Raw genomic sequence first — 14,116 nt, 5'->3', positions numbered from 1 at the left:
CAATATTTTTTATTGATTAGAAAGGGATAAATAATAAGAAATTCTCATATTTATTTCAGTATCGATAAACTCTTTTTATTAGTTGACACTTTTTTTTTATTGTTGGCGTCCCAAAATACTTTGAATGGGATCCTTTAACATATTTTAATCGCCAAAATACGTTTGTACAAAATATTGAATAAGATTTAATTTCTTATATATCATTCAAACCATACTGTAATAACATAAATTATTACTCCATGTGCAACAGGATTCTTAAAAATATTTTGTTAGACTGCAACACGTACATAATTATCGTAATAACAGTAATATAAAATACCTATTTTCATATTTTCTACAACCTACTCGTTGTACGAAACGAATATACACTATATATTTGATTTCACACTGTTTTTCTCATTAAAATGCGTTTAGTTTGGCAACATAAATGTCTAGTTCTTTTCTGTTGTCATCGCGCAATAATTTCACGCAACAACGAAACAATTTACAAAATTACGTTATTACTATACATCTATCATTAAATAAGATGTGCAATTTAGTCAGCGTATTTTTCAGCGTAGAACAGTGACGAAACAAGTAAAACGTCAAAATAACTTTAGAATCTATTGAGTTTTATATGTCATTCAGGTTTATATCTGGCTTAGGAATCTATAATATTGTATATTCTGCAGTACTCTCTACTCGTAGTTTTTTTCTGCAGTTTCTGCGCCATTATACGCCAGATTGTCAGTGAAATGCACAACAGAGTTGTAGATTACGATAATCTTGAAAGGAGTACGGCGAAAGTTTCATAATTTAACTTATTGATGGAAGTGGTCAGTTTACATGTGTCGAGTATTTCCAAAGTTAATTCCACTTTGATTCGCGCCTTTATTGCTACCATACTGCAGACTGATTACTCCTTGTCCGGCTCTTAATTGTTCTTCCGTAAAGTTACGGACATTCTTGTCTGCCTCCTTTGGTCCAATACTTGGCTTTCCGAAATTTCCAGCCTGTAACAGAAGTATGAATTGTGTTTAAGGCCAAAGCTTGAAGCCCTCATCAATTTAATTGATTCTTCATGAAAATAGGAGAATAATAGGGGAATAAGTTATTTTGGGGCCGTCCACAAATGCCCTTCGTTCCCATTGGAAACGGGAAAAAATCATTGAATTATTATGATTAATAATATTCAAATAGAAAAAAAATTGTTTGCACTCGATATAATGAACTGACAAAAAATAAAACAAGCACTAATTCGATTTACTTTCTCACGTGACGTTAAGAAAAACTCTCACCCCTCAGACGTTCTTAGCAAAATTGTCTACTTTTGAAAAGAAAAAAAACAACTTTTCATCAAAATGGTTGAATTTGTAAACACATAGTTGTCAACAAAACAGTTGAATTTTAGAGAGAGAAAAAACAGATGATTTCTTAAAAAAATAATGCAATTTTTAACGAACGTGTTTCAAATCTGACCACAGAGTTCAATTTTCAACCCACAATGATGAGTTTTCAACCAAATAGTTAAATTTTTCAACAAAAATTATTTATCAGCCAAACAGTTGCATTTACAATCAAATAGTTATAATTTCGAGTGAAAGAGACGAATTTTCAACACAAAATTTACTTTCCTTAACAAATTATTTAAATGTTCAACCAAATGGTCGAATTCTTAAAAAAAAAAAAAAAGATTAAATATCAAACAAAAATAGTTTTTTATTTTCCACCAAACTGATGAATTAAAGGAAAATAGATGAATTAAAAAACAAACAGATAACTTCTTGACAAAATAGTGCAATTTTGAACAAAATGGTTTTATTTCTAATCACATAGTTGAATTTTTAAACAATGGTCGAATTCTTAACCAAAAAGGATCAAATAGTAACTAAAAACATTTTTGCACTTTCAACCTAATTTTTGAATTTTCAATCCAAAAGGACAAATTTTCTATCCAAAAATAAATGGTCAAAAAACAGTTAAATTCTTCAAATAAACAGTTGAATTGTCAAAACAAACATGAATTTTCAAACAAAAGTTTAATTTTTTACCAAATAGTCGAATTTTTTACATAAAAAGATGAATTTTCTATAAAACAGTTGAATTTTCAACAAAAAAGTTCATTTACAAACAAAAAGTTAAATTTAAAAATAAAAACAATCCATTTTTAGCAAAACTGATACGTTATTCCCTAATAATGGAGCAGGTAAATTTTCAGTTAAAAATTAGCTTTTAATCAAAAAGTAACCAATTTTTAACAAAATGGTTAAATCTTCTCACAACAATATGAATTTTCAACGAAGGAGTTAAATTTTCAATCAAGCAATTGAGTTTTCAACCAAAAAAGATGAATTCTCAATGAAAAAATAATAGTTGAATCTTCAACCAAACAATAAACTTTCAGCAAAAAATGTATTAGTTAAATTTTTAGTTACGAAAATTAATTTACAACAAAAAAACTAGTTTTTTACAAAGCAGTTTAACTTTCAAGCAAGTAGTTGAATTAAACAAAATTAATTCACCATGAAAAATTTAATACTTGAATTTTCAACTGAAAATTATCTATTTTCAATCAAAAATAGAATAGTTTAATTATCGGTTTAAAATCTTAATTTTCAACAACAAAAACGAATTTTCAACAAAATAGTTAAATTTTTAACCAAATAGAAGAATTTTTAACCAAAAGAGGTGAATTCTGCTGAAAATAGTTGGATTTTATTATAGGGTTCTAATTCAGTTCTAATTAATTCGAAGTCTGGATTTAGTTGCTTTACTTGTAAAATAAAATCACCAATATTAATTTTTTCAAGCATTTCAAAAAATCCTCATTGTGCCCTCACCCGAGAGTGTGACATAGTTTTTGGACGACACCTTAGATTGCTTGATTAATTTTTCTTTAATTTAAAGTTTAAATTTTTATAAAAATTAGTTATGTTAAATAATATATCCTACCTTTCTACCAAGGGACTGCAGGCAAATTACAACAGAGTTGAGGTTTTGTCTCTCCCAAAGATCTACTGTTTGGAAGGTTTCTTGGGCTGGAACTCCAAGAGCTTTAGCAGTTTCCAAGAATGCATTTATATTCTCCATGCATTTAAATGCCAAGGTAGTTTGGTTGATTTTTTTTACAGAATCGGGTTTAATCTGGTTAACAAGTCTGCACAACAAAATCGTAAAATCATAGATATTTAAAAATCATCTTATTAAATCAAAACCTCAATACAAATTTTTAAATTAAATAGCAAATAATTAATTGTGCAATAAAATTAGTAAAGAAATAAAAACACACCTGCAGAGAAGAGTACCATCTTTCAAAATTTCATAGAAATTGTCCATGTCTCCACTGGTACTTATGTTCTCGCCAGTTATCGTTTTGATCCATTCCAGACATTCCTGAGCCAACTCTTCGCTGTATTTGCTGTTAATCTGTAACCAAATTTTTATTTATTTCTTTTTAATAATTTGTCTGCAAAAATTGAATGCACTAGATCATTTTTTTTTAACTTTTTTAATAAGATAGATTTATTTTAATGTACCTACAGTACAGGATTTCGTAAACTTAACTATGACCCATGAATCATGTTCACAATAGAGAGTATGAGAAGAGAAAACACAAAAAATATGAAACAGAATTTTCATCTTAGCCTACATATTTTATCATTGATAAACGCCTGAGGCGCGACATTCCGTCACGTACGCATAAAGCTTTGAAGTGAGTTGCATTATAATTTATATCTACAATTTATAGTTTGATAAAACTTGGATGAAAATAATAATTATCAACAAAAATGTTTTAATTTCGAGTTTTATTTATTTTTTTTTTTTTTTTTGTAAATAATATGAAGACTTAAAAATTTCACTTGCTGCAAAAGTCGTAAACGCAGAAGGCTAGCTGGCACCACACATTGGGGACGGAACGTTCAAAACCACTTACAGGTCGTAAATCTGAACCAAATCAACCAAAATGTAGCCAGAAATGTTTTTAAATGAATTTCAAAGAGACTCACGAAGCCAATTTTTCAAAATAATTGGTTTAAACACATAGTTTAAACAAATTTTTTTTGCAAAACTAATGGCAAACTTGAAATTAGCACATGAAAAACCCCTTTAGTTAACATATGTTGTATTTGTATTATTATTCATTTTCTTATAGTCGTTAAAGGCCTTATTAAGATTTAATATAGATTATGCAAAATTAATTACTTAGTCATATGGTTGGAACAAATTATATTTTGAATATAAAATATACTGCTTCGGACATATTTTTCCCAGGAGAATTAGATTTTAGAATTTATTTTGCAAAAAATTAAAATTAGCAATAATTTATTCAAACAAATTTATATTGCAAAACTAATGGCAAATTTAAAATCAGCTATGCCTCAAACTCCTTAAATTCTATATGATTTATCTAGTATCTAGTTCATGACCCGCAATCTTATATTCACGAAAGGTTTAGACAATTGTGCCGGGCATAAACGAAATGCGTTGCAGAGATTCATAGAAAACACATAGCTAGCTAAGACCCAAATTTTCCTTGAGAGACGGAGAGGCGATAACTCGACAGCATTTGTTTGGGGTCGTTCGTCCTGAGCAGTTGCGTTGACATTTTCTTTCAAATTCCCCAAAATATTCATAACTTAAAATTAATAGTTAATTGTTTGCTACGCGCGTTTTGTAATTGAGATTTGGAAATATGTAGTTATTTTTAAATTAGAAATGCGGAATATTTATTGTCCCTACAGATCAGAAGTGGATAGCCCACACTCGTTTTATACCGTGACGGTCAGTGCACAGTGAGAATAGAAATTGAGTGAAATACAGTTTTTTCATGTGAGGTGTGAAGTGTGTAAATTGTGACAATGGATAGAGGTGAACCATCTAGGCATCAATCATGATCTAGTCGATCACGTACGCGAAAGGATTCGCGTGAGGATTGCAGGCGAAGAAATCGAAGAAGAGACCGCTCTAGCAGCAGTGATCGATCCTGTAGTCAGTCATCGCACAGTTATAGCTCCATACGAAATAGTATGAGAAGCAGAGATACAAATATCGCAAGACTTGCGAACGTTTTGACCGGAATCGTCATCTCGGGTTCAAGACGATCAAGCAACAACCATTTCCTGAATGAGAAATTCTTACTGAGTTGGACCCAAGGACGAAGAACCTATCAGCATCTGAATGGATAGAGAAAATCTATGATTCTGGTTTGGTGTCGGATTGGGATGATAAGGTAAAACTTTATTTGCATGGGTGTACTTTAAGAGGTAACGCTAAACTGTAGGACATTCTGACGCATTCCTTTTTGAACTGGAAATTATTTTCAATTTCAATTTCCGGGAGAGGAGAGTTTTGGTCGATTTGTTAATGATACGCTTACAAAAGTAAGTCCGAACGGGATCTTCAAGAGTATTGTTTTACTAAATTGCGTAAAATTAGCAAATTGAAATTCGATATTCCTGAAAATCAAGTAATCGATTTTATTGCACATCATATTCATGACGAGGCCATTCGAACTGCGATATTAACAGTAAGAATAAGTACGATCGCGGAACTTAATAAAATGCTAAGTATTTTCTCCACACCCGGTAAAATCAAAGAAAATAGAGACAACACTGATAAATATAACAAACCTTTTGTAACCGGTCATGTATAGAAGAATCATCTTGAACTCGAAAAGACCGATAACGCAATCGTTACATTTAATAATTCAGTAGGTTTGCCAGTCGCTCGATGAAAAATAAGGATTGAAATAGACAGAATTAAATTTTATTCGGCGATATACATTTTATTAAAAAACAACTATCGAAAGAAATATTACTAGCATCTGAAACGCTCGCAGTGCCAGGTGTGAAAGCCATATCTGATGCGTCGGGGATTAAATTTGAAAGCAATCTGAGGTTGATGCAAATCAATTTAAAGTGAATCATCTTATTACACGAGAATATACGCCTATTAGAATTGATGATGTAGTATGTGATGGATTTCACCAGACGAATAAAATCGCTTACTGAATTTATTAAATCGTTATCGCCAAAATGTTGCTATCAGTATGAACGAGTTAGGTTGCGTTAATGTACCGGAAATGAAAATTAAGCTTGACAGTGAAAATCAAGTTGTTTGTCTACCATATCGGACGAGTAGATTTGATCGGGATAAAGCAAAAGAAATAATTTCCGAATTAAAAGCCATCGGAATTATTCAGGAGACTGTGCCCGTGACTCCTGACGGTCATTATGAGTATTTGCGCGTTGCATCCGGTTTGCTAAATGCACCGGAATATTTTCAGAAAATAAATATTTCAACTTTTCGAGGAATAGACGTTAATATTTATATTGACGATATTCTTTTTGCGATTAATACGGTTGAAGACGGACTTGATCAACTAGAAAAGGTACTAGAGATACTAAAAAGCTAACATTTCTCAATAAACATTTCAAAATGCACATTCTTCTAAGAGAAAATAGATTATTTAGGCAAACACATATCAAAGGAAGAAGTACGCTCTGAACAACGTAAAGTCGATGCGTCAACGAAAACTGAGTCTCCGAAGAATGTAAAGCAAGTACGGCAGTTTCTTGGCATTGCCGGATTCTTTCGAAAGTTTATAAAAAGTTTTTCAAAAAAGTTAACGCCGTTAACTATTAGGTTGCGCAAAAACAAACTGCGGAGATGGGGAAAAGTGCAAGAAAACGTAGTACAGGAAATAAAAGAAATCTTATCACAACCGGTTTTATCCATTTTTGATCCTTCTCTTTCTTAAAACCGAGGTTTATACTGATGCAAGTTCCGTCGGGTTAGGAAGCAGGTTGATTAAAAAATCTAAAAACATGAATCACATGGTAGCCTATTACAGTATAAAAACGTCACCGGACGAACAAAGATACCACTCATACGACTTGGAAACTCTCGCAGTTGTAGAGGCGTTAAAAAAGTTTCGGATGTATGCATTAGATATCGAGTTCACTGTGGTGACTGATTGTAGCGCTATCCGATTAACGACCCTAAGGAAAGATCTGCTGGCAAAAGTCGCTCGTTGGTGGGTTTATTTACAGAATTTTAAGTTTCGTTGTGTTTATCGACCAGGTACTGAAGTCTCCAATGTAGACTACTATAGTCGAAATAATATCTAATGCTTATGGCTATTGGTATTACTTCATGCGAATGAATTAAGGTCGCTCTGTTGCAGGATGATGAAATTAGAATAATCAGGGATAGACTCGCACCAGGCAATGCTCAACATAATGCAAAACAATACTTTGATCCGTATCATTTAAAAGGGGGAATGGTTTTCCGTGAACAGAAGTAGGGAATAAGTGGCTTGTTCCGCGGGCAGCTCAATGGAATTTCATTAAAAAGTGCCATGATGATCAAGGTCACTTCGCTCTAGAGAAAACTATAGAAAAAATTAAAGAAAATTATTGGTTAAAAAAGAATGCGAAAGTTCGTGGCCAAGTACGCAAATGCGTGCCTAAACTGTTCATACTACAAATCTACGGCTTGAAAGAAGCCTGGGTTTTTGCACCTCATAAAAAAAATAGCCACACCATTCAACACGATACATTTAGATCACATTGGACCCTTTAAGCGCAGTGTCATTAGAGCTTTATTAAGTCTTTTTGCATTATTCAGAGTACCTACACGAATAATCTCTACAGTATTAAACACGCATTAAATGCAGTAGCTACTCCGAGAGCTAATGTCCAGTGTGAAAGGGTTAACCGAACTGTACTTGATTCTTTGGTAACTACCTGTGCGGGAGAAGCGGATGACACTTGGGACTACAACGTGAAGAAGGCTCAGAGTGCCATTCAGGACATTTTGGAATAGTTTAATCTAGAGGAAATTCGTGAGAAGGCCAAAAATAGTACTGACGAAGAACAGCAGAGGCAGAAGAGATCTTTTGATGCAACGAGTTTCGAGCCTCCCAAGTTCCAAATAAGTAATATAGCAATGTTGCAGTCCAAATCCGCACGAGCGACAGGAGACAGTAGGCAATTGAAAGCCACGGCCAAGGGTCCGTCCAAGGTCAGGGTAGTATTGCCGGATGATCGCTACGAGGTCGAGGACCTTTGCGATATGAAAAAGGCTTCGGGCCAGAGAACGGTGGCGGCAGTGGACCTGCTAGCTCCGTGGGTCATCTTTGATGCTACGGAATCCAGTATAGTTCGACTACTATCATTTGTCTCATTTTACCTCATACTACTGAATCTGACCGTTGTTCTGGACCTCCGCCGAGAAACAAAGCCCACGTGAGTCCTGACCAGGGAAAACACGACAGCATAAGGCGTTTTCTATTTTTGAAGGAGAACATGGTCTTTTATTTGTAGCGAAGGCTGGACCATTTGATTAGAATCGCGAATCTGAAACTCTGTCGTGTTTTCCCCGATCAGGACTCACGTGGGCTTTGTTTCTCGTCGGAGGTCCAGAAAAACGGTCAGATTCATAGTATGAGGTAAAATAAGACGAATGATAGTAGTCGAACTATACTGGATTATATCTGACGAAAGATGGTACTCATATTGTACAAGTAATACTCCTGACAGACCGGAAACACAGAATATTATCCTTCCTATTCTTCCCTCAATGATAATGAGAGTTGAGACAATTGGCTCTTGAATCAGAACTGATCACTCTGATACCATGGTCAACTTAGTAAATTAAAACTGCAGTAACACTAAATTTGTTGCGGTGTTTCAGAAGAAAGCAGACATTCATATTGTATACGTCGAGGAAGACGTAGATTTCAGGAACGGCCGAATGTGAAGACCTAAACATTTGAATTGCTGGAAACGTTGTAAACGCAAAGGGCTAGCTGGCGTCGGGCATAGACGAAATGCGTTGCAGAGATTCATAGAAAAACATGGCTAGCTAAGACCCAAAGTTTCCTTGAGGGCGGAGAGGCGATAACTCGACAGCACTTGTTTAGGGTCGTTCGTCCTGAGCAGTTGCATTGACATTTTCATCCAAATTCTCTAAAATATTCATAACTTAAAATTAATATTTCATTGTTTGCTACACGCGTTTTGTAATGAAGACTTGAAAATATATAGATATTTTTTACATTCTCCTCATTTATGATTGACACCGCAGTTTTTTAACGGATCTCGAAGTTTCAAAACCCCCTGAATCCGAAAATCTGGTTTTTACGATGGCGCCTGTCTGTCCGTCCGGCCCTCCGTAAACACGATAACTCACGAAAAAATGAACGGATCAAATCCATCTTTGGCACACTTTTTTTAGATCCTAAAAGAAAGGACGAATTCGTTAACCAGCCATTTTTGATAAATATTCAAAAAGTGAACGCATTTTGAACATTTTTGAGATTACTTTTTTCTGAATTTGAAAATTCTACTGGCAACTGACTTTGAAAATTCTACTGGCAACTGACATTCAAAATTTTAAGCCAAACAACGCACAATATGAAAAAAAGTCAAGTGAAGAAAAACATTGCTTTTTAAAATCCCTAAAAGACTGTCATAACAAATTTTTGGATTTTCTTGAAAAATAGTAAATTCAAATTTTGATTGCACAAAAAATAATGAAAAATAAAAAATTCCATTTTGTGCTCAAACCTTAGGATACGAAAAAAGGCGAATTAACAAAAATTCGTATCCAAAAAAAGATCTACAATTTAGTTAAGAATCACTTCGTGATAGGACGCGTACTATTTGTTTTATTCGTGAAAAATAATATTGAAAATAAAAAATAAACAAAAAATGTGTGGAAAAACGTCGAAAGTTATAAAAAAAAAGATTTTAAAAAACCTGTTTACAAATGTCTGTCGAAAATCAAGCACGCAGTGCGTCACGATGAGAATGTGTACCTCAAAGCCCAAGAGCTTTGAGAAACTTTATCTTTGACTATACTTAATTAACTAGACAATTCAGTATATGAAGACGCATGTAAATACTGCTATCTAAAAGAGATCTTTTTGATAAAGAATTATTCAAGCATTCCAAATGCAAAGCATAAATATCCGAGCGCGAAGCGCGAGGTAACCCATTATCGATCGAGAAGCGCAAGAGTCAACAGCCGCGCGCCCTAGGCGCGCTCAAACTTACGAACGAAGCGAACTGCGCGCGACGAGAATTTCCCCGCACGGCGGGCAGATTTTTTAATTAAAAATCCGGAATATTTATTGTTCCTACAATAAGGTTAATGTTTTACATGGAAAAACATGTTGTGACGGATGGACTTTACGACAAATGACAAAAAATGCTGGTAGAGATTATTCTCATGCTGGTTTGCAAATGAGACTTCCCTCTCTATCAGTTCCCTATGCGGTATTTCATATTTATAAATAGCGAACATGTAAGCACCAAAAATTCTTAAGCAATCCTTCCAAAGTTTATCAATCACCAGATCTATCCAGATTTTTTAACAATATCAAATAATTTTCGTATGTATCAAAATATTTTATGACCATAAATAATAGTTACCTAAAATCACCTGAAATGCGTGCAGATTTTGCTAGTGAACAATAATAACAAATTATAAGATTTAAAAAAAGTTTGTTTAATTTCAAATTTGTTTGAAAATATGCCTAAAAAAATATGTGTTATTTTATATATTTAGTTATATGCACAAATTTTGGAAAAAGTTGAATATGTCGAACCTTAAATTTCTTTTGCTTCAACCAAAGAAATATATATTTTTTAAATGTTTTTTTTTCTGTGATTTAGGCATTTTTAAATTTTTCACGAATTTGGAACGTCTTAAATAAAACAAATTTTTGTATGAAAGAAAAAGAATTAACTGTCTCTTTAGTTTGAAGACTTTAAAGTCAAGAAATCTCAAGTTCAATAAATTTAAATTTTTCAAAAAAAAGGTGCAATACAAAAATAGGTAAAAAACTTTTTTTCCAATTTATAAATTTGTATTATTCTTCACTATCAAAAACGGCACATATGAAAAATTTGCCACAGCGTTTAAACGAATACAATTTTTTTTGTGATTTTTTATATCAAAAATGAGAACAGAAGATTTAAATGCTGTTTACTTTTTTCGAATGTCCAACCACATTTTCTTTGCCCTCAGTTCAAACGATGATTTATAAAATTGACGCAGAAGACCCATTGAATATTGCAACAGATTTTAATAGAGCGTAATAAAAAAAATAGTTGAAGTCGTAATTATTTCTTTATATGTATTTAAGGGCATGTGACACAGCTAAATACCTATATTACCGACCACAGTTTTTCAGTTCACTGAATGTTTTTTTGAACCTAAGAACTTTTTTTGTAAATAAAATATCGAGCTGAAACTTTGGGAAATGTTTTAGAGTACAATAAAGTACGTTTAGGTACTACATTTTGGTAGGAACTTCACTGAAAATTATTTCATCTTTTTTCTGAACCTCAACATTTTTTGAACGTTCGAACTTTTTTTATGCATAAAATATCAGTCTCAAACTTTGAGAAATGCAAAAGCCGAAAGAAAACTAAGCTTAAGTACAAAGCTTAATAATAAAAGATGTAAAAAATATATATTTCAACAAATCAATTCCAACGGCATCAGCCGGTAACATTGCTATTTTCTTTCAATTTTAATTTACAAAAGCTAATTCTATTTCTTAAAAGGTTTTATAAAATTCTATTTGCCACGTTTTTATTGAATCTTATTTATCAAATTTTTTCATTCGAAAAATTACTAACTAAAAATACTTGTACGTATTGTTTTTAAATAAAATAATTACAATAAATTAGTGACGAATAGAATTGTCATTAACCTTTCAAGGAATAGAGTAAGCTTATATAAATTTGTTAAGATATTCAATGGACCCCTTTTTACCGATTTTCTAAATCAAGTCAAAGATTAAATAATGTTAAACTTGACTCTGCACATAGAACATCTTTAAACCGAGCAGTTTTTTATGTTTAGATCTTTGAAACCCATTTTGAAATTTTAATTGGGAATTTTCAATATTATTAATGTAATTTTTATTTATTTGAAAGGGTTCTATTAATTGCATTGCCTAAAATTGTAATTCTTCAAGCTTGAATGAAGTGAAAGAAACTATGAAATCCGGATTTTTATAATAATTATCCACATCTAATTCGCGGAATCAATTAGCTGGCGATTTTCGCCTTCAAAACGTGCACAAATGATGAAATATTGTCTGCGATGCAATTTACAGAAGTTACGTCATGAGGAAGGCGTGTTGGTTGTTATTTTTTGCTTCAATAGTCGTTATTTTTTATTGCTGGTAAAAGGAGGTAACTTTGGTTTCTCGCTCGTGCTCTGCTATTAATTATAATAATATGATGTTTTAAGCGTTTCAAGTAACACATCCTGTAAGAGGGTCGCAAACCGAATAGTGCTGTACATCTACATATAATGATAAAGTCATCGACCTAACTGTATATACTTTACAGTATACAAGTTCATTGTTCCTTCGCCAATAACCTGTGCAATGGAGGGCAAATATTTTTTACTTTTGTACATCAACTGTTGCACGGCAATCAGAAATAAAAATCATATCTTCGAGATAAGACCGAGACACTGATAAAATTTTATTACATGAGATATCGAAGATCAGCCAATTAGTCATGATTGTAAAAATCAGCGCCTAACTTTTGAAACCGGTGAACATGAGTCGGGAATGAGATTCCTAGTCACATACGAATGATTTTTGTATAAGGGGCCGTTCGAAAACTCGTCACGGCGTTTCGACAACTTTTTTTCACCTCTCCCCTTCTTCTTGACCAATCATCGCACAAAGCTTCAATCTCCCAGGATGACGTCAGAAATACAAACACCGCGTAAAATAAAACAAAAAACTTACAAACCTAATGATTTAACCGACTTGACAGCCCAAAACGCTTTCAAACCAGAGGAAATAGGGTGATTTTTCACGATAATTTTTTTCAATAAAATTAATGTACCATATTAACTTTTATATAGAACGTTTATGATTTCAAATTGAAATACAGTGCAATTTTAATCAAAAAATATTCAGTTTATAACAAAAGCTCAGTTTCAAAGCTAAAAAGTCGAATGTTTTAAGAACTGTTGCCTTTTAAGTCCGAAACAAACCAATGATAGAAAGTTTAATTTTCGGTTTAAAAAAATGAATTTTCAACCAAAAAAGAACAAATTTATAGTTGAATTTTCAGTTTAAAAAAATTAATGCTCAACGAAAAATAATTGGTTTTCTGAAAAAAACGAGAAAAAGAGAGAAGTGTGAAGTAATTTTTGCACGGCCCATAATTTAAAAGCTTACACTAACTTTTATTTCAAATAGAAGTTGTACTTTGAACGATTTTAATCATGTTATGTAAAGCTCAAAGCAGAAAACAATAATTATAAATTCTTAGAACAAATTATTTATAATCTGGATTCTCTTTTTTGCATTTGGGTTCGAATCAAATAAAAAGCATTCATAATTTATCAACCCATTACCCCTTATTAGCCAGTCTACTGCGAGACTGCAAGGAAGTGATGATAGATAAAATATGTATGCTGTAAGGATGATAAGACCTAATTATATTTTTAGCGATTCTGTCACTTTTTCAAGGATGAATTCTGTAAACAGAGAATAATATTAAGTTTTTCGTTCTACATAAGTTACATATATAGTTATATGTTTAACAAAAATTACAACTCTTTCGATAATCATATGCGTGCGTGTTCGTAATCATGCACTTTAAAATGCAGTAACATTAACCGCGTCACCGCGTACATCCCTGATAAATGCTTGAAAATTAAATCTCAATAGAAAAATTGTATTCGTTGGTAATGAAAATGATAACTGGCAGAATGATTATGAATTGAACTATTAATTATTCCAATAGTATAATTTGACTATTTATTTATTATTATGACTTTGGTAAATTTAAATTTAGTTTTCTACTAATACATATTTAGCATTTCAAGCTATCGATTTAAAGAGATATTTAATTAATAATGGTAACAAAAAGTACACCCAGGGTTAGAATAGACTAGAAGGCTTTAAAAAATTACATTAGTCGCATAAAATTACAAAAAAATGCTTTGTACAATCATAATAAACTTAGATCCAAAAACTTAGAATATTTTCAAATAAGAGAAGTTTATAATTTACATTAAATTTGAACTTGAGGAACATTCGTTTTGATAACTTTAAACTTGAAATAACTCAATATTTAAGGCTTCGAGC

At 32.3% G+C, this 14,116-nt stretch overlaps 1 protein-coding gene across 1 annotated transcript in view; it reads right to left on the bottom strand.

Annotated features, from left to right (window-relative positions):
* Positions 1-57: 57 nt before the first annotated feature.
* LOC117169534 (myophilin) overlaps positions 58-14,116 on the bottom strand; it is a 31,343-nt gene continuing 17,284 nt past the window's right edge. Inside the window, exons 2-4 of the mRNA XM_033355956.1 lie at positions 3,269-3,405; positions 2,932-3,136; positions 58-992 (exon numbers count right to left, since the gene is read on the bottom strand). Of these exons, the coding sequence (XP_033211847.1) occupies positions 822-992; positions 2,932-3,136; positions 3,269-3,405 (513 nt within the window). The 3' untranslated portion in view covers positions 58-821. The remainder of the gene's footprint in view (positions 993-2,931; positions 3,137-3,268; positions 3,406-14,116) is intronic.

Source organism: Belonocnema kinseyi, chromosome 3 (genome assembly GCF_010883055.1).
Source record: "Belonocnema kinseyi isolate 2016_QV_RU_SX_M_011 chromosome 3, B_treatae_v1, whole genome shotgun sequence".
NCBI classification, from domain to species: domain Eukaryota; kingdom Metazoa; phylum Arthropoda; class Insecta; order Hymenoptera; family Cynipidae; genus Belonocnema; species Belonocnema kinseyi.
The sequence above is the reverse complement of the archived record's forward strand: the minus strand, read 5'-3'. Positions and strand labels throughout refer to the sequence as shown.